Raw genomic sequence first — 22,333 nt, forward strand, 5'->3', positions numbered from 1 at the left:
GCACTGGATCTCAAAGCATCTCAGTCTCTTCCCACCTTGGACAATTTATGGTTCATCACCCCAGGTCTCTCCCCAAACTTTTAGGTGGTCAAAATTGGCCCCAGCCATGTGCTTTATGCCAATCTCCCCATGAAAAGTCCAAGGATTTCTTTCATGGTTTCCCTCCCCCCACCCTTCCCTTGCCTTGCTCCTAAATAAACTATCACCTTATTCTAACTACTTTTTGTGTGCAAGAGGGTGTAATTCTTTAAAGAGGAATTCCTAAGAACCCCAACCCCTAACCAAAACCGTACCCCATTTCCCCCCATTACAAAAGGATAGTGAAGAATAGCATCAGACACTAAATATCACTTGTTTAACCACTATATCAGGTAGAGATATCCAGTAGATAGTTGTTGATGTGAGAAACAGTAGTTCAAAAAAGAGAATAAAGCTGCATGTGTAAATTAGAGAGTCAACTTCATAGAGGTAATCATTGAACCCTTGGAAAGAAATAAAATCAACAAGGGATGGAGTATATAGAGAGAAGATGTGACTCAGCACAAATGTTGTAATGTATTAATAATATTACTGAAAACAGTGTTGATCAGAGCAATGTCACATAGAGCATACCTATAATGTCTATAGAACTTTCTCTTCTATATAATGAGTCTCTAATTAAAAGACTAGACAACATACAGAAAAATTGAAGCATAATTTTCATTTTATTTTTCTTCTTTTTAAAATTTCCAGGTAGCACTACAAAGACATTCAAATATTAAAGCCATGTTACTGGCTCTCCTTTTAACACATAAAAAAATGAAACAAAATAGTGTTAAGTGACCATAGATCACAACATCTGTCAAAATAAAGTTTGCTTTTTTTCTTGTTAAGTGCCATCAGGCAACCAATTGAGAAACCCTCTGCAAAGAAAGAGGTCAAACTGATAAGGGTGGGACGATGGGCCTCCCCAGTTCACTGACCTTGCTATCTCCATCCCACCTAAACACTAGCATCTGCTCTCTTCTTGCCACTTTCCACTGTGCCAGATGGACACATCACATACAAGCACTCAAAGGCCTTCCTGGGAAGCTGCCCAACCAAGTACTGAATCCTCTGGCCTTTCCATTCAAGAATGGTGTTACTAAGAAAAGGCTAAGCTTCAGAACTGGATGATATTAAAAATGAGACTGAAATCAGTGGAAAAAAATAAATAAAACAGAAGGAAAAAACTCACCTTAAATTAAAATGAAAAACAAGCTGTTCACTATGTGAGTCTTGGCCACCTTTCTTTAGAAGGCACTCATTGGTATATGGAAAATGTCTGTGGTTAAGTGGTTCTCAAGTAAATAACAGGTATTTTTAAAGTGAGTGCTGACTATACTCTTTCACTGCATCACCAAAGCCTGTTCATAGGGCAGCACCAACCTCCACCTTCACTGCCTTTAATGGAACATACTCAGTGCTCTCAAAGGAGAAACTCACAAATACTCATGCACAAAATCCAATAATAGAAACCATTATAACTTGTGAAGATGTTAACAAGCTAACAAGAACAGGTAAGTTGTTGTCTTCTCTTTATGTTGACTTTATTTAATGAAAAGCAAGAAGTGCCAGTGAAGTAAATGTTAACACTTCATGGGTTTGTTTGCCTTACGTGACTCTTGGCTCAAAGCTCTATACCTGCTAGAAAGGTTTTTTTGCTCTTTTGAGACAGTAACCTCCCTGATTCTTCCAAACCAATCTTCCTACTGTCCAGACCCCAAGATGGGCACATATACATTCATTCTAGCTTGAGGATGGAACAGCCAAAGGAAATGATTTTAAGGTTCAAACCCAATATCTGGTATTTCCCTCTACATGCTGTGATGCATCTTCAAAGTTTGCAAAAAAATACCAGAATTGAAAAATGTGCCTGCATCCTTCTACCTATTTTTCTGTGGGAAGGGCTTCCTCTAGAAACAGGGAAAAAGTGGAAAGGGACAAAGTAAAATGGGGCTATTGCCTAGAGACAATCTTGAAACAATGTAATTTTTTAAATGATTTAAGCACAATTTAAAAAAACAAATCTATAATACGTTATTCAAGGGCAAAACATTAAAATTGTCAAATGTCATAGATTAAACAGCAACTCATACATACATACACACATTTATAAAAGAGTACGTGTGCACACATGTGTATGTACATATAAAATTAAAGTTGTGTATGAACATTATCTTAGCTATAACAGTGCTCAGGCATCATCCTCATCCTCTTTTCGCTCTTTCTTTCCTTCATTCTCTCCTTCCACTGACTCACTGAAGTCACTTCGCCGTTTCCTGTTGTGTAAACCAATTCTGCTTTTAGGTGGTGGCAAAGGGTCCATTCCTAGTACTTTATGGATTTGTCTGAAAGCTAACATCCGTAAAGCATGCTGGTAGAAAAACAAGAATTAAAATTAAATAATTAAAATTAAACATTAAGAGGCTTTGCATACTGTTTTCTGAGTTCTCAGGTGTCCACCAGGATGCTATTCAGCCAGCAAAACCTGAAATTACTTGACCAAAGCAGTTACTTACAAAGCCATAGAATAGAAAGAAGACTCTTCAAACCCAATCTACTCCAACCTCCCTTCCCCCCTCACATTTTATAAATGAGGCCACTGAGTTAAAGAGGCTAAGTATTTTGTCCAAGGTCACACAGTTCACTACATGGCAGAGACTGGAATCTAGACGTTCTGACTCCAAGGCCAGGGCTCTTTCCATCACATTCCCCCCATGACTGCCTTAATATTCATAGTCCTGACTACTGCTAACCACACTATCAGGCTAAGAAAATGCATTTCCCAGTGTGAAAGCAAAAAGATAGGAGACCTGTAGCTTCCCTTTTTTGACAAGAATAACTCCATTTTAGAAACTGACCACTTCAGTTCAAAGTGAGGAATCCATTTTCTTTTGCCTTGTTTTTATGAGCCTTCCTCACTTCTGTCCTTGCTTCTAGACTGATAAAAACAGATACTCCTAATCTGGCCAATCATGAGAAACTCTGCATCAATACTGAAATGCAGATTAGGCTATCTGCAAGGCTAATGCTGAGAGACATACTGTGAGAACTGACTGTATTGTACTATAAGTTTAAATATTAATAAAATAATACTATTGTTCCTAAGAAGTATATAAGGCTCCTTTAGACCCTGACGGAGAAGAGGAGGGATGCCTCCCATGGCCACCTATCTATATTTTCTGTGTTCCTTTAAAAACATGTCCACCAGCATATTTATGAGTGAGATGTTGTCCTTTTGTCACGCCCCCAACCAGCCACCAGTAATACAAGAGCTGTTTCCCTCAGAACAGATATACACTAGAAAGAAAAAGAGTATATGATGTGACCATGTGTACCTGAGATCAAAGCTGTGGGCTTCAGGAGGGTAAGGAGTGTATCTGTGCATCTTGTTATCTTATTATATCTATATTACATTATTATTATTATTATTATTATTATTATTATTATTATTATTATTATTAGCAACTGAGCCCAGCACCTGGCACAATAATGTCTTGGCTAAAGCAAAGTCTTTTTGGTGAGAAAAGAACATTTAGAGTACCCTTATTCATTAAATGGCAGCTGATACTGGTGACTTTCTAGGTAGTTTTTTTTTTAATGTATTTTATTTTATTTTTTGCAGGGGAATGAGGGTTAAGTGACCTGCCCAGAGTCACACAGCTAATGTCAAGTGTCTGAGGCCAGATTTGAACTCAGGTACTCCTGAATCCAGTGCTTGTGCTTTATCCACTGTGCCACCTAGCTGTCCCAGGTAGTTTTTTGAAAGCCTTAATTCTCTTCCCCATAACTATACAATAAGTGTGGGGTAAGTGTTAAATTGGGTCTTTAAAACCACAAATTAAAGCACATGAGAAATTTCTTTTCAAAAGAGAAACAGGGACAGGCAAATACACCAAGAAATGGGATGGATTTTTTATTATATTTATCATTCTGGGTATAGGTTACCCAACAAACACCAGATGGTATCTATTTGGTTGTGACTGAAAGAACCATGGCATACTTGCTTGCTGATTACCATAAAATAACAATAAAAGCTTACATCCAAGGTTAAGGTTTACAGAATGCTGTCCTAGTATGTTTGAGACGTGTAGTATAACTATTATCAAGCTCACTTTACAGATGAGAAAATGGGCTTAGAAACAGGCAGTCAATTGTCCATGGTCACATGGCTACTTCAAGGTGAGGATCTGAACCCGATTCCTGACTCTAAAACTCTCCTTCTCCTATGCCAAGCTGACTTTCTAAGGTGGGGAGGGGGGGAAATAAGTCTTAATATTTTATTTCCTGGCCTTGGATTTCTGTAGTAAAACATCCTACAAACTCCCTGTATCCTCCTATACTGTTATCCCTGAAAAAAAATTAACACTATTCACTAGAAACAAGTGACATGTGTTTTATTTTTATTTTTTTTATTTTTTTGTGGGGCAATGAGGGTTAAGTGACTTACCCAGGGTCACACAGCTAGGAAGTGTCAAGTGTCTGAGTCCAGATTTGAACTCAGGTCCTCCTGAATCCAGGGGTGGTGCTTTATCCATTGTGCCACCTAGCTGCTCCCAAATGACATGTGTTTTAAATGAGAGGCCAATAAAGATTATATGTAAACGGTTTAATCCATTCCAGAAACCAAACCTCAGATGCAATAATTTATACTACAAGGGCCTGAGCCATGGATAAGATGAAAGTCTCTCAAAGAAATCTGTTGAGCCATTACTTTTTCCTACCTGGGCACTGGCTGTGACATCCTCTCGTTCTTGACTTGTCATGACATCCAGCACATCTATCTGGTCTTTCTCACATGGATCTTGAAGTCCTGGCCCATCTGAAAAGGAAATAGTTGGGAAACAGAATGAATTGGGGTGAACATCAGTAGCAACACCACCCATTCCCCCATACAAATGGTTGGTCTATAAAGGATCTTGCAGCCAAAGGGTAGAAGTTGTTCAAGAAGGATTGACACTGACTTTACCTAAGATCACTGGGGATCGTTTGGTGTTAATCTCTGGGGTACTTGCTATCGTTGCTTATTCTGTGAAGGGCAACTAGTTGGCACAGTGGATAGAGCACTGACCCTGAATTTGGGAGGACCTAAGTTCAAATCTCACATCAGTCACTTACTAACTGTGTGACCCTGGGCAAGTCACTTAATTTCAATTGTCTTAAAGATCTGGGGCTATCTCCAGTCATCCTGATATATGTCTTGCCACTGGACCCAAATGGATCTGGAGAAAAGAGTGAGGCTTTGCATAGCCCTACCTCACTTAAATCCAATTCATTGCAAGTCATAACATCACCCCAATGTCATGGTCCTCTTTGAGAGTGAGAGACAAAAAACAACACAACTTTCACTGTGGGAAATTATGTTGTTGTTTTAAAATCTAGGTATTGGTCTACTATATTAAAGTTTCTAACTCATTCACAGTTACTATTGAAAAGACAATGCTTCACTAGGTTTTGACATATACAACTTCTTTCTTTTTTTTTTTCTTTTTTGGTGAGGCAGTCGGGGTTAAGTGACTTGCCCAGGGTCACACAGCTAGTTAGTGTTAAGTGGCTGAGGCTGGATTTGAACTCAGGTCCTCCTGACTCCAGGGCCGGTGCTCTATCCACTGTGCCACCTAGCTGCCCCATACAACTTATTTCTGAAGAGGAGGACAGGCAAAATTCCTGGAAGCTCTCAGAAATGGTAAGGGCTTGTTTACTGACTGAATGACTGAGGTACAAAGGACTGTTTATGTGTATGCTAAACGGTCCCACCCTGTGAAACTTTTTGAGTTTTTAATGTCTGAAGGATTTATAGAATGACATGGACAAAAATTACACAGGATGAAGTGCAGAGGAGGACTGATAGCTATGATCAATGAAACAACACTAATCCACCAAAATATCACAGAATTCTGAAGTCATCTTTCTAGCAAAATCAACTATCTGGATCATAACTAAAATAAACAAACAAACAAAAAGGACCCAAGAAGCTGATTTGAGGAGCCAAAATATTTGCAGAATATGCAGAATCCATTCAACAAAGCTAACACATAGTACTCCTATAAGATCCCTTCAATTTCCTACTCAAGATACCAAATAAGAATAAACTCTTATATTAATACAATTCTAACAAGCTTGGTTGCCTGGCTTCCAACATCTACCAAGAATAAGGGATTGGAAGGGGGGGGGGGATATTCTCATGTCTATGTTTTACAAGGGGCTGGAAGAGGGGCTGGCAACAGGGCCCACTGACAGTAGCAACTCCCATGACAACTGATAATAGCCTAATAGTGAGAAAGTAAACAGAAAACCATTTTTTTAAAAAAAGCAGACATTAAAAACTTTAAAAGTCGAAAAAAGGCAGTGAGCTCCCGAACTCATGACACAATCGCTCCAAAAAACATCCAAATAAGGTCATAGAAAAATGCCCGGAGCAGCAAAACTCACAGAAGAATGTGCTGAAATCATCTTCTAACCAAGAACAGCTTGGAAGGTCAGAAGGAGGGAGCTGCTGTGCTGATACAGGAGTCAGGCCCAACCCCACAGTCACCCTGACACAGATCCAGTCTCAGGAAGTCCTCACCAGAGAAAGAGACCCCCAGAGCCTCTGAATCAGCTGAAGCACCAGTGTCATCTGGAACTAAGTTCACAGTCTGGTGAGTGGGCTGAGCCCTGGGCAGGAGGGAAGACTACAGGGGTCTATGCTGGTGCTAAGGAAGAACTTGGATTTTATACTCCTACTGAGAACCAGGTGGTAGGCTCTAGTAGAAGTGGCCCAGGTTGGGGAGGGGCACAGGCTCCTCGGAGCTAACAACCACAACACACAAAGCTGGTTGATTGACAAGTTGGTCTGGGGTCATCTAGGACCAGAAAACAGGCCAGGCGAGGGAAGAACCTGATTCTCCTTAAATCATACCACCTGGGACTTCTTAAGCTTGGGATACTACAGCCTGGAAACAGTGCCCCACTTTAAGGATCTAAAAGTCTAGTAAAAGAAAGGCAAGATGAGCAGACAGAGAAAGGTGAGGACCATAGAAAGTTTCTTCAGTAACAAGGAAGACCAAGGGGCACCCTCAGAGGAAGATGTCAACATCAGGGCCCCTATATCTAAAGCTTCCAAGAAAAATATGAATTGGTCTCAGGCCATAGAGGTGCTCAAAAAGGACTTTGAAGATAAAGTTAGAGAGGTAGAGGAAAAAAATGGAAAGAGAAATGAGGGTGATGCAGGAAAGACATGAGAAAAAAGTCAACAGCTTGAAAAGCCAAATTGGCCAAATGGAAAAGGAGATACAAAAGCTCTCTGATGAAAATAATTGCCTAAGAATGAGGATTGAACAAATGGAAGCCAGTGACTTTATGAGAAACCAAGACACAATAAAGCAAATCCAAATGAATAAAAAAATAGAGGGCAATGTGAAATATCTTCTGGGAAAAACTGCTGACCTGGAAAATAGGTCCAGGAGAGATAGTTTGAAAATTATTGGTCTACCTGAAAACCATGATCAAGGAAAGAGCTTAGACACCATCTTCCAAGATATTCTCAGGGAAAATTGCCCTGAAATTCTAGAAGAAGAAGCTAAAATAGAAATGGAAAGAATCCACCGATCACCTCCAGAAAGAGATCCCAAAAAGAAAACTCCTAGGAATATTATAGCCAAATTCCAGAGCTCTCAGGTCAAGGAGAAAATATTGCAAACTGCCAAAAAGAAAGAATTCAAGTACTGTGGAGCCCCAGTCAGGATAGCACAAGATATAGCAGCTTCTACATTAAAGGACTAGAGGGCATGGAATATTATATTCCAAAGGGCAAAGGAAATGGAATTACAACCAAGAATCACCTACCCAGCAAAACTCAGCATTATCTTTCAGTGGAAAAAATGGGACTTTAATGAAAAAGAAGACTTTCAGATATTTGTGATGAAAAGACCTGAACTGAATGGCAAATTTGACTTTCAAATACAGGACCCTAGAGAACCATAAAAAAAAAATTGGAGCTGGGGGACATACCTGGGGTCGTACAGAGGGCGACTATTTTGTGTCTGAGGCCAGGTTTTGGCTGGGATCCCCCTGGATCCAGGGGTGATGATTTGTCCACTGTGTCACTTAGCTAGATGATAACATCTTTAGAGTTAAATTGAGGGGTGAAGGGAATTCATTGGGGGAGGGGGAAGGGCAGAAGCGAAATCCTACAGGAAAGTAACAGGAAAAGGCTTATGGAGTTGGGGAAGAGATGGGAGAGGAGCAGGGCAATAAATGAATATTACACTCATCAGAAAAGGCTCAAAGATTTTAAACTCACCAGAGCTGCCTCAAGGAGGGACTAATAGACACACCCAACTGGGTGGAGTAATCTATTTAATCTGGGCAGTAAATGAGCCTAACACTCATCAAAATTGGCTCAAAGACCTCAATCTCATTAGAATTGGCTCAAGGAGGGAAAAATGTATACATTCAATTGGGTGGAGTAATCTCTCTAACCATGCAGGAGAATAGGAGGAGAAGGGGATAAAGAGAGAGGGGCAAAAGAAGGAAGGGCAGAGTGGGGGAGGGGACAGACAGAAGCAAATCCCTTTTGAAGAGTGATAGGATGAAAGAAGATGGATAATAGAATAAATTTCATGGGGAAGGGAATAGGATGGAAAGGAAACAGTTAACAATAGTAATCATGAAAAAGAGAAAATGGGGAAAAATTGTACAAAAAATATTTATAGCAACTCTTGGTGGAGGCTAAGAATTGAGAATCAAGGGAATGTCCATCAATTGAGGAATGATGGAAAAAGCTGTGTTATATGATTGTACTGGAATGGTCTTGTGCTACAGGAAATGACAAGCAGGATGATCCCTAAAAAACCCTGAAAGACTAATGAACATCGATGTATAGTGAAGTGAGCAGAGCTGGGAGGACATTGTGCGTAGTGACAGCAGTATTGTTCAATGAGCAAATGTGAATGACTTAACTACTCTCAGCAATGCAATGATCCAAGACAATCCCAAGGAAGTAATGAGGAAGCTTACTATGCACCCCCATAGAAAGAACTGATAAAAAGAACACTTGTGGATTGTACATATATAACCTGAATGCGATCTTGTGGAGGGGGGAGGAAAGGGAGGGAGGGAGAAAAATTTAGAACTCTAAATCTTATGAAAATGAAAGTTGAAAACTACCCTTACATGTAAATGGAAAATAAAAAAATAAATGTTTGTTGAAAGAAAAAAACAAACAAACAAACAAAAACTTTAAAAGTCCTACAGGCTAGGACAATTTAGCACAGAGGTTGGTAAATAGCTTTATGTACCTTAATTAATAAATAATTAAGTGGGGCAGCTAGGTGGCGCAGTGGATGGAGCACTGGCCCTGGATTCAGGAGGACCTGGGTTCAAATCTGGCCTTAGACCCTTGACACTTACTAGCTGTGTGACCCTGGGCAAGTCACTTAACCCTAATTGCCTCACCAAAAAACAAAAACAAAAAAAACCCCACCCAAAATAAGTAATTAAGTGCCCAACATGTACCAGTTACTAGGGATACAAAAATAAAGATGAAAAGAATAAGCATTTACAGAGGGCATACTATGTGCCAAGCACTATACTAAGCAATTTACAAATATTATCTAATTTGATGACATAATCCTGTTGGTGTTAAATGAAGCTAGGAATTCTAGATTTGGAAGTAAAAAGGGAGTACATTCCAGGGATGGAGCAAACATAAGCAAACAAGAAATGAAATGTCACATTTCATTTGTCCTTCAATAAGATGGAGAGTTTGGCCAGATCATAGGGTTTGTGAAGGGGAGGAATACTGTAAATAAGTCTGGAAAAGGTAGCTTGGTATGAGGTTAGGAAGGGCTTTAAATACCACACAGAGGAATTTGTATTTTATCTTAGAAACAGTAAGGAGCTACTGTAGCTTGTCAGACTTGGGCTTTAGGAAAAATCACTTTGGCAGCGATATAAAGCTAGAATATGTTGATACTTAAGGCAGGGAGACCACTGAACAGTCCAGGTGAGAGGTGATGATGGAGGCTGAAGAGGATAAAAGGGAGAGATGCTCTAAAGGTAGAATCAACAAGACTTCCCCAATGGTCTCCATGACATAGCCCCACATTTTGAATTAGTAATAATTAATACTTCAAAGAAAAATGTAAAATAAAGGTACGTAGAGCTGGAAAGGGCCTTAAAAATCTAACCTCCTCATTTTACAGAAATCGAAGGTCACAGAGAGAAGTACCTTGCCCAAGTTTATGCATATTATGGTAAGTAGCAAGTTGAGATTTAAACTCAGGTCCTATGACTCCAAATCCAGGGTTCTCTCTTCTTATTACACCACACTGCCTCTCTGTTCAGTATGCTTTATTTAAGAAGTGGAGGTGAGGGAAAAGACTATATTTGGACTCTTCTCAGAGCCCTAAAGGCAGAGAGTGAGTCTGGTTTCAGGCCCTACAACTTTGTGGCCCAAACCTCCCAGTAGGGGGCCATCCAGCACACAAGGCTCTGAGGAAGCCAAGACTCCTTGGCCTTAGGCCCAAGCAGGGCCTGAAGAAGGGCCTGGGTTTTGTGGGAGTTGGGCTGGGCTGGGAGTTCACCTTGAGGTGCCCAAGGTGATCCTCAGGTGACTCAGAGCTCAAGCCCTGACTTGAGTTTTGTTTTGAAAGGTTATATTTATATGAGCACTGTTTAGTGGGGAGTGGGGACAGTCTTACTCCAGCATAGGGTTGGGGCCTTAGGCCGCAATCTGATTGGTCAGTAAATAGAACAATCTGATTGGTCAAACCCCAAGTCAGGTTTTCTTTCTTGAAGAGTTATGTAGTTAACACAGTATTGTTGAGGAGGAGCTGACACTCTTACCCAGAATAGGTTGAGGCCTGGTATCGTAGTTTGTAAAATCTCATTGGTCAATTGGTACCACCTGACTAGTTTCTAGCACTGTGATTGGTCCATTTGGTACAATCTGATTGGTTGTTATTGTTATGCTGGCTGTTGATGGGGGGAGTATGTAAATGAGGGTGTATTGAAATGCCTTAATGTGATTGGTCGGAGGGGACCCCTAGGGGTATAAATAGAGGTGAGGGACCTCATTTCAGTGCACTCTCTGGCACATTCAGAAGAGTGCCCATCTTTGCAAAGATGAATAAATCTTTTACTCACCAACTGCTGCCTGCTTGGAATTTTTGAACAGTGACCTGCTAACAACACTAGGGCTGCCAACACTAGAGCTGCTAACACTAGAGCTGTACAACACTATTAATGGTTAGCTGCATTTCTAATAGAGGGAAATAATGACCACACTTCGTGAAGATTACTACATATCTTTATAAACAATTAAAAAAAAAGTTTGGTCACTTGAAGGGAGTTCATTGGAAAATGACTTTATGTGAAAGGGTTTGTTCCCCCTAAATATCTGAAAAGTGAGGCTATGCGACCCCTCAATACCTGACAGATGTTCCATACTGTGGTAAAAATTGTTGGAGTTTAGCTGACTCATTTGGGAGGGGCCACACTTGGCCCACCCTGAAGTTACATATGCTATTGAGGTCAGAAGGAGAAACCTAGGCAGTTTTTGAAGGACCTCCCCTTTTGGGGGAGGAAGACTGAACGCTCACTGAAGGGAGGCTGAGTCGCTTCCTGAACGCGGGCTTTTTTCCTCTCTCCTCTGTCTTCCAAGTGGCATGAGCAACTAGCAGACTTCCCAGGTGTGGTGAGTGAACACAATAGCCCTGCATTCCTTTGAATTAGCTTAATTGGAAATGAGCTGGGGATTGTATAGACTTAGGTTAGAGCTAGGAGAATTTATCTGTATTTCTTTTTCCCTACTTCCTTATCTTTGATTTTTATTAATTTCACCTTTGTTGTTTAATTAATTCCCAAGTAATAAAATCTGATCCTTTTGTGGAAAAACAGCTGTAAGGCTCCTTTCTTATTGGCCAGGGAGAAATATCTACAAGGGCAGTTCAGAAGAAAGGGAGCTTTGAACCTAGAGGTCCTTCATTATTTCCAGGACCCCAGTATTTCAGCAAGTCACCCAATTAACTCTCCATATATTAAATTTGACCCCCACAATACCTGTGCTGGGGGTGGCTGATTGACTACAAGGCTTGAGCCCAACTTCAAACTGACCTGTTAGGAGCGTTCCTGTGGCAACACATTCCAGCACTCGCCTCATAGCATCTCCTGGATGCAGAGGCCCTGATGCACTGCTCAAAGCCTTTTCCACCAGAAGCTCCATGGCCTATAGGGAGGGAGGAACGAAGAGAAGAAGGAGGGAAGAATATAAAAATGCCAATCATGGTTGAAGGAAAGAAGCCACAACAAACCCCTTCATTAATTAGAGATATTTTGTCACAGCCTTGGACCTTGGATTTCTTTGCTTCATTTCACTTTCCAGGGAGCAGGACTTGCACAGAAAAAAGTGATTATCAATGAACCCAGGGATTTAATAACTCTGTTTACAGTGAAATGAAAGTTTGAGAGGGTTCTTTGCAAGTCCTACTGACTGTGTAATGGCCAAGGGATTTCAGCAGTTAAGACTGGTCTTTGTAGATAGTCAACAAAATTATTTCTCATTGACCACTAATGTTTTCCTTCAAGCAGTGGCCAGAAGCAATCAGAGCTATGACTGCAAGTGTCATATAGTCAAACAACCATGTCTCGTGGCCAGGAGATTATTTAGAGACATCCCTGGTTTCTGAGGAGATCCTCATGAACAAGAGATGCAGTTGTGACTTAAGGCTCTATCACTCCTATAATTTCAAGTAGTCATTTTTCCTCTTTGAGCTTCAGTTCCCCCCTTTGAAAAATGGGCATAATGATACTGGTGCTACCAACCCCACAGAGCTGTTGTAAAAATGTACTGATACTACTCAAAATATGTAAAGAGCTTTATAAATGGTAAAGACATTAGAGGTACTAGACCTCTGATTTCACTGGAGGAAGGGAATGGTCTCTTCCTGGAGAAATTTCTTCTACCAATGCAGATCAACCTCTGCCACTTAGAGCTTCAGAGAGTTTCCTACTAAAAGGTAGTTGAGTCAGTATGTGAAAGAAGTTGGACTTAAAATCCAGGTCTTCTCTAATGTAGAAATATGTTTAACATGATTGTAATGTAAAACCCACATCAGATTGCTTGCTGGCTTTGGGAGAGGGGAGGGAAGGGAAAGAGGGAGAAAAATTTAAAACTTAAGATATTGCAAAAATGAATGGAGGGCATCTAGGTGGTGCAGTGGATGAAGCACTGGCCCTGGATTCAGGAGGACCCGAGTTCAAATCTGACCTCAGATACTTGACACTTGCTAGCTGTGTGACCGTGGGCAGGTCACTTTAACCCTCATTGCCCCGCTAAAAAGAATAAGAAAAAAAAGAATGTTGAAAACTATCTTTACATGTAATCAGAAAAAAATAAAACAATACCATTTAAAAACAATATATATAAATATGTATATTTATATATATTATTCGTGTGTGTGTGTGTGTGTGTGTGTGTGTGTGTGTGTGTGTGTGTGTGTGTGTGTGAATCAAAAAATAAAAGTTCTAAGTTCAGGAAGTGCCTCCCCCACATCTTGGACCCCAGGTTAAGCACTCCTGATGAAAATATAAACCATTATATCTCTAATTAACTGTTTAAATGAAGTGTTTTTATGTAAACATGTTCCAAACATTTCAGAAGTACCAGGGATCAAAAGGAAATTATTTTCCTTTTGAATTCAAAATACCCTAACTCCAAAAAAAATTTAAAATCACTAATTTTGGGGGGCCATCTTTGCTACTGTATTAGAATTTTATTTTATTAGTATTTTATTGCTCATAAAAGTCCATAAAATATAAAAACAAAATATAAAAGGCCATAAAACATAACCTAGTAAAAATTAATCACATCCTAGATTGAAATAAATATAGAAATACTAAGGCAAACACAGGAATATTAGAAGAATCCCTAGAGATAAACAAAGAGAACAAACAACAATAACAACTATAAAGAAAATGACACACACACAGTAAAAACTACCTGAAGTAAAAAGAAACAGAGAAACAATAACATAACTGAATCTACATATAGAAGGTTCTTCACTAGTGCTTTGATAACTGTCCCTGAAGACCTGGACGCTGGCTGTTAGTGAAATGGGTAAAACCTAGAGTGGAGGGATGGAGCCCCAAAACATAGAGAAAGACTAGGAAGCCTTCACCCTACCCTCAAGTTCATAATATGAGAGCCTCTCATATCACAACTACTACAAGTAGTAGCAGAGATTCATAGAGTGCTTTGCAGTTCACAGAATACTTTCTAACAACCTTTTCCTGTGAGGCAAGTAGTATAAGAATTATTAGACTCATTTTACAGATGATGAAACTGGGGCTCAGAAAATCTAAGTGATTTGCCTCTAGTCACATCACTTAGAAATTCCCTAGTCCAGTGTTTTCCACCACGGTTCTGTGTCTACTTTATTTTCTGCTCTCATTTTTTCTCCTTGTTCACATTTAGATTTTTGAGAATCTCTTTTTCTATCAGCAGGGTTGGGACATCTGACAAAACAGAAGGGCACAAGGAGTAGTATGTGCCATGCTTCTCTGGCCTGATGACTAGTATCTTACCTAACACTTCTATTTTTCACCAAACGTTGTAAATGTACACACTTATTTAGTTAGAGGTTTGGATGCAAAGATGAGACAATTCAAGGATGACTACTGTTGAGCTCTCCCAAGAGAATCTGAAGATCTCCCAGCAGAACTTGACTCTTCTACATGTTGGATATTGTTCTTCTGAACTAACAAGGATGCTAGAAGAAGAAAAATTCTGTTCCATTAGAAATCAAGAGCTTTGTGCTGATGTTGGAGAGTCCTTGTCACAGGAATAAATTACTTTCAGAATGACAATAGATTTTAAAATAAGGTTCAGAGTTTTAATTTGCTTACCCAGTTTGGAAGGGCCCCCCATGTTGGCACACGCTGACAGAGATCTCGAAGAACCCTGATAACAATCACACATGACTGCAGACCATTAGCTCTGGCCTTTGGGGAAAGAAACAACACTGTTTGCTCATAGAAAACATGCCCACCAAGGAAAACTTTTTCTAAATGATCTTAAAGAAACTTCCCATTTGTTAAATATTAAAATAAATGAGAAAAGAGGCTCTGATAAGCAGTCCTGAACATCTGGTAGAGGAAAGGATTAATCGCCCAGAACTTCTGGAGCAGAGCTGTCATTTCATTGGTGTACTGAACTCTCATCAAGAAAATTTCCTTTACCAAGACAAATCAGCACCTGCTTTGCAATTTTATAGTCTTAGAGAGTTTCTTGGCACATAGAGAGGTTATAAAAATGACTGTCAAGGGGCACAATTTATCATCATCATCACTCATGTTTACATAGCACTTTAAACTTTGCAAAAGCACTTTATAGGTATTATCTCATTTGATTGTCACAACAACCCTGTGAGTTGCTATTATTATCTTCATTTTATAAATGAGGGGATTGAAGCTGAGAGAGGCTAAGTGTCTGGCCCAGAGTGACAGAGGTAATGTCTGAGGGAGGATTCAAACTCAGGTCTTCCTGACTCAGCCCCTAAACTAGGCTGTGATAGAGATGGGACTTGAAGCCTGCCCCCACCCCCTGTGGTTTTTCTGACTTCCTCTTAATTCACTGTCATACTGCAATAATACCTAGCACGAAGCTTAATGAATGCTTGTTGGTTGACAGATGGAATGATTTAGTTGGTCTTTCCAGTGTACAAAGCACAAAAGCACTTACACATACATCAAACACAATCCTCAATATAACTCGTTTTATAGATGAGAAAACCAAGGCTAAGAGATAATGAACAATTTGTTCAATGATTCATTGCCTGTCAGATCTTGAAAGGAATTTTAAAATTCTTCTAATCCAACCACCTCACTTTATAGGTAAAAAAACTGAGCCCTACAGAGGTTAAGTGACTTGCCCAAAGTCACAAGGCTAAGAAGAAGAGAGACCAGGACTCAAACCTAGCTCTCTTGATTCCTTTTCAGGTACTCTTACCACAGTAACTGCTTTCCTAAAAAAGATATCTCTGGTGGTACTTTTATAGAAATAAGACTCACTTCTTAATGCACAAGACTGTACAATAAATCAAAATTAATGTGTAGGGTTAAAAAATTAGCATTTCTGAAATTCCTAATGGTTGTGCTACTTTCGGCTGCTATAGAATTTCAGAAATGAAAGGGATATTGGCGTTTTTCAGTCGTGTCTGGTGCTTCATGACCCCACCCTGGGTTTTCTTGGCAGAGATAATGGAGTGGTTTGCCATTTCTTTCTCCAGCTTATTTTATAGATGAGGAAACCAAGGCAAAGAGGGTTATGTGTTTTACTCAGGGTCACAAAGCTAGTGTCTGAGGCCAGATTTGAATTCAGGAAGAGTAGTCTTCATGACTTTAGGCCTGGCACTCTATCTACTGCACCACCTAGCTGCCAACAACAATGATGACAAAGAATTTCAGAGATGAAAGGAATATTGGAATTCTTTGAGTTCAAATATTTCCCCTTTCCAAATGAAGAAACTGAGACCCAGAGGAGGTAAATGACTGGTTGAAGGTCAAACAGGTCCCAAAAAACATAACCCACAACTGAGCTGGAATAACCTTTATAACAGCCTTTACAAATGAATCATCTAGCCAATGCTTAAAGGGTTCATGACTCCCAATGGGAGTTCATTCTTCTTTTAGAGAAAATATCTAGCTAATTTTGTTAGGGTGACATTAATACAATGAATAAAAATATGCCTTCACATAATTTCATCTCAGTAATCCTTGTGTTGCAGGCCCAGACAAACAAGTTTAATCACTCTCCTAAATAATATGAAATATAATACTCTGGAGGGTGCTTTACCTGGTCAATCATACAGCAGGACTATCACCTCCCTTCCTTTTCTCTCTGCTTTCTAGCAGAAATAACAATTTGCAAATTAACCTATTCAATATTCACAACTACTTGGAAAGAACTTTACCTGGAACCACTTGGCATGGCGAAGGGCAGCCAATGACTCTAGACATTTTTGTTGACTCAAAACATCTACAGGATCAGGCTGAGACTCTTCTGTTTTTCACAAAAGAAAAATGAAAACAAAGTTAGATTCTAGCAAAGAGATTTTTTAGAAGAAAGGTGACAATTTTCATCTCTACTACAAACTTACTCTGGACTAATTCTTTAATCTAGGCCTCAAGTTACTGATCCATAAACCAGCATTTAAATCTTATGAGGATGACTCAATGTGGTAGAGGTTAACCCTGTGTTCTTAATGGCTATGACAGTGGCACCCAGCTGCCAGAAAGGCTCTAAATATAGTCTTAGCAAAGGTATATATCAGTTTTGCCAGTACCCACTTAGTAAAATACAAAGAAGCTAGTAGGCTAGCCATTGAAGATGATTTCTTTGGTCATGGCAACACATGAAAAACAAGATAAAAACATGAGACCTCATTCCTATGCAGCCCACCTTCCATTTCTGGCTCTGATAAGAAATCAGAGTGACCAAAAGTGACCAAAGTCCAGTAAGCTATACAGAAGCCTCACACCTATACATTATGAATACTTTCTTTGAGAAGAGAGCTGGGAAGATATAGACATGGCAAGCATAAAATATCACAATAAATTAAACTAATTACTTTTGGGGGGGGATGGGGCAATGAGGGTTAAGTGACTTGCCCAGGGTCACACAGCTAGTAAGTATAAAGTGTCTGAGTCTGGATTTGAACTCAGGTCCTCCTGAATCCAGGGCCAGGGCTTTATCCACTGCACCACCTAGGTGCCCCTTTTTAATAGATTTAAGATAACCGGTCACTGATGTGGAAGTCATTTCAGGGTCAAACATTTCTGTATGGCCAGATTCAAAACTTGAGATCACTGATCTAGAACTAGAAAGAATCTCAGAGGTTATATAACCCAATGCACTTATTTTATAGACAATTACTTGGTGAAAAACAGAAAGATCTAAAATAAACAAAAAGTGGGCCTGTCTCAAGGAAGCTTCTTACATGGTACTGGGGAGAGGAGGAGGGATGACATACAGGATAAAAATAAGCAAATACAAAATAATTTTAGGAGGAAGGGAGCTTTATCAACCAAGGAGATCAAGAAAAGTTTCCTATAGGAGTTGAAACCTGAACTGAGACTTAAAGGAAGGTCAGAAGTGTAATAGGTAGGGAAGAGTAGGAAGAACATTTCAGGCAAGGACACAGCAATAACAGTAAAACCTTCCTCACCTAGAAAAGGTTGGTGAACTTCAGTCCGAGCTAAAAAACAAAAAGCTTATTTCTGAAGAAATATAGTTTCACTATTAGCATAACAGAATAGAGAAGAATAATTTGTAACGTATACCTACATTTGCAAATGCTGTCGCCAGTGGTTTTCCTGTTTGTTGGGCTTTACTCTTCTGTGGCTAGATAGTTTCTTGGACTACAAGTTTAATCAGCTTAGCTACCTCCTTTTTAGGGGAGAGGTTAAGGGCAGAATAGATAGTATAAATGTAAACTTCATCCAAATACATTCAAACCTAGTATATCCAAATATTCTAAATCTGTGGTTCTAACCTTTCTTCCACTCCAAATACCTATCTTATCTAGCCAGCCTGCAAGAGCTGTTTGCTAGAGGAAATAGTTTTTTATAGGTGGCTTCACAGGAAATAATATCCAATAACACCAAAATAATACCAAATCTATAGCCCATCAATAATAACTTACATTTATGAAATCACTAAGATTCACAAAGTACTTTATAACAATTATCTCATTTGAGCATAACAAGAGCCCTGTGAGATAGATATTTCATTGTTATTAAGGATAAGGCCTGGTAAAGGGGCAGGACCTGTGATTTCACTGCAATAGGGAACTCTGCGTGAGAAAATTCTATTAATGCAAGTTGGCACCATTTATGCAGCTTAGTCTTAGAAAGTTGTCTAGGACTGGTATCTAAGTCAAATAGAAACAGATCCCTGCAGCATCGTATTGACTTAGAAAACTAAAAATAAATATTATGCTCTCATTTTTATTTGTTTGCTTGCTTGTTTATTCATTTATTACTCATTCAATTATTTATTCATTTATATATTTATCTGTTTATTTATTTATTTGTTTATTGCAGGGCAATGAGGGTTAAGTGATTTACCTAGGGTCACACAGCTAGTAAATGTCAAGTGTCTGAGGTTGGATTTAAACTCAGGTCTTCCTGAATCCAGGGCCGGTGCTTTATCCACTGTGCCACCTAGCTGTCCCATGTTTTTATTTATTTAATTAAACATTTCTCAATTATATTTTAATCTAGTTCTGGCTGCACTTGGGAGTTTTATGGGGCTCAAGCTTGACACATATGGAGAATAATGCCAGGGTCAAAAAGCCAATATATGACAGAGGCAAGATTTCAACCCAAGTCTTCATAGTTTCAAGGTCATCTCTCTAATACTGCATGCTGCTTCTCCATCCTGGCATAGACATTATTATTATTATTCTTTTATAGATGATTAGGCTCAGAGAAATGAAATTACCTGTCTATGATCACAAAGCTATTAAGTTTTAGAAGAAGTATTCAAACCCTTCATGACTACTAGGAAGACTTTTTCCACTTTACCATTAAGGCACTGACTGGCTAATCTCTAACTAAAGAGGGCTTCAACTGAGGGTTTAAAAATGTATTGAAGGGCAGCTAGATGGTGCAGTGGATAAAGCAATGGCCCTGGATTCAGGAGGACCTGAGTTCAAATCCAGCCTCAGACACTTTACACTTACTAGCTGTGTGACCCTGGGCAAGTCACTTAACCCTCATTGCCCTGCAAAAAAAGGGGGAAAAATGTATTGATATCTTTTCTTTTTACATCACATTCATTTTCAAATATATCCCTACCTTATCCCCTTCTTAGAGAGCCATCCCTTATAACAAAAAATAAAGAGAAGAGGAAAGCAATTCAGAAAAACTAACAGGCACATCAACCAAGTCTGGCAGTAGATGTAATGTTTCACATCCACAGGCCCACACTACTACAAATAAGGAAAGTGCATTTTCTCATCTCTACTTGGGGGTCAGACTCAGTCATTATAATTACTCAGTGCTACTTTTCTTCTTTTCTCTTTTCATTTATGTGGATATATTCATTGTATATATTTTTCTTGGTTTTTGATTATTTTATTTTGCATCAATTCACCTGTATTCTAATGCTTCTTCCTTATTCCTCATGTTCATCAGTTTTATGGAGTGTTAAGATTCCATAAATTCATGTCTAACCATTCCCTAAAGGACAGGCATCTACTTTGTTTCCAGTTCTTTACTACTATGAAAAGCACTGCTCCAAATATTTTGATGGCACCTGAATTTTGATGAAAGAAACTCTAACACCTATAGAACTAATTAGAATTAGGAAAGAAGGGAAAATAATTTTGCTGTTAAAAACTTTACCTATTAAAACAAAGAAAATTTTTAAACCAGTTATCACTCTATTACCTTATTTTGGATCCAGGGTGAAAGTGGTAAAACAGAGAGTAAGGGGATAATTTAAGACTGTAAATAAATATTAACTTAACTCTTGGTACTCTAAATATGAGACCTTTGTCCAAGACCTTTGCATTATTAGAACTAAACCACATTGCTATTGACATTCTTATGAAAACAGAAACCAGAAACCAAAAGGAAGTTGCAGCTAAACTGGAGAAACAAATTATAAAGTTGTCAGAGTTGATTTGATTGTAAACCCAAAGGCAATATTAAAAATCATGTCACAAAATGCTTCTTGGTCATCTTGTCTTGAAGTACTCGTGATAAGTATAAGTAAGAAGATTCCACAGGGGACTCTTCCTCTTCCCCACCTATTCTTCAGTTCCCAGTGGTTGTCAGAAAACAAAGAAGTACTAATGTTGTGGGGAGGGGAGAATCCTGATATCTCACGCTCCCCTGTGGGAAAGAACCCACAATCTCTGCTATATTACAATGTTAATGTCTATTCCTCCCCTCAACTCTTCCCAACAGGCATGGGTCATGCACCTCCCAACCTCTAACCCATCACTTCTGACACTGAAGAATAGGCAATGCTGCTCATACTGCTTAGATAAGCAAGGAACTGACTACAACCCTTCCAGTAAGATGGAGGACCACAAGGCCTCCCATTTGCCTTTCTGCTCCATTCTCCAGCCCCTGGGCCTCACCATCGGCCCTAACACTATTCACTTCAGGCCTCTAATCCTCTGAACTCTCCTACAAGTGCTGTTTCCTCTAACTAAAAATAACTTGAGAGCAGGGACCAACTGACTTTTCTATTTGTATCCCTGGTACCTGACACATAGTAAGCACATAATAAATGATTTTTCATTTGCTCATTTAAGACCACCATGGAAATAATAGTAATTTATCTACTAGCATCTGTCTTAGAGGGCGAAAAGGCAGATAAATTCTACAAAGAATTGGACAAGTCCCTCAAAATTAAATCAAAGTACACTTTGATACTTGGTAACTTCAATCTAACCCCTCCTGGATTGCTGCCTTGTCATGGCAGAGGGGCTTGCATAGTTCAATGAAACTATGAGCTATGCTGCGCAGGGTTACCCAAGGTAGACAGGTCCCAGTGGAGAGTTCTGCCAAAAGGTGATCCACTGGAGAAGGAAATGGTAAAACACTCCAGTTTGTTTAACAAGGAACCCCCATGGACAGCATTAAATGATAAAAGATATGGCAGCAGAAGATGAGTCCCTCAGGTCAGAAGGCGTCCAACACTACTAGGGAAGAGTGGAGGACAATTACAAGTAGCTCCAGAAAGAGTAAAGTGGCTGGGCCAAAGGCAAAAGGAAGTTCCACTACAGATACATATGGTGATGAAAGGAAAGTCCAATACTGTAAAGATCGATATTGCACAGGAACCTAGAATGTAAGATCTATAAACCAAAGTAAGCTAGATATGGTCAAATAAGAGATGGAAAGATTAAACATAGATATTTTGGATATTAGTGAACTTAAATGGATGGGAACGGGTACATTTAATTCAGATGATCACTATATATACTACTGTGGGCAAGAATCCCTTAGAAGAAATAAAATAGCCCTCATAGTCCATAAAAGGGTGAGAAAAACAGTACTGGGGTATAATCTCAAAAATAACAGAATGATATCTATTCAGATTCAAGGCAAACCATTCAGCATCACAGTAAATACAAGTCTATACTCCAACCACCAATGCCAAAGAGGCCAAAGTTGATCAGTTCTATGAAGATCAACATCTTCTAGAAACAACACCAAGAAAAGATGCCACATTTATCACAAGAGACTGAAATACTAAAGTAGGAAATCAAAAGATAATTGGAATAACAGGCAACTTTGGCCCTGGAGTACA

At 39.3% G+C, this 22,333-nt stretch overlaps 1 protein-coding gene across 1 annotated transcript in view; it reads right to left on the reverse strand.

Moving 5' to 3' along the window:
* Positions 1–718: 718 nt before the first annotated feature.
* ZFR2 (zinc finger RNA binding protein 2) overlaps positions 719–22,333 on the reverse strand; it is a 96,945-nt gene continuing 75,330 nt past the window's right edge. The window contains exons 15-19 of the mRNA XM_043990646.1: positions 16,977–17,065; positions 14,911–15,006; positions 12,121–12,232; positions 4,746–4,843; positions 719–2,395 (exon numbers count right to left, since the gene is read on the reverse strand). Of these exons, the coding sequence (XP_043846581.1) occupies positions 2,216–2,395; positions 4,746–4,843; positions 12,121–12,232; positions 14,911–15,006; positions 16,977–17,065 (575 nt within the window). The 3' untranslated portion in view covers positions 719–2,215. The remainder of the gene's footprint in view (positions 2,396–4,745; positions 4,844–12,120; positions 12,233–14,910; positions 15,007–16,976; positions 17,066–22,333) is intronic.

The sequence above is a fragment of the Dromiciops gliroides genome, chromosome 1 (genome assembly GCF_019393635.1).
Source record: "Dromiciops gliroides isolate mDroGli1 chromosome 1, mDroGli1.pri, whole genome shotgun sequence".
Classification (NCBI taxonomy): domain Eukaryota; kingdom Metazoa; phylum Chordata; class Mammalia; order Microbiotheria; family Microbiotheriidae; genus Dromiciops; species Dromiciops gliroides.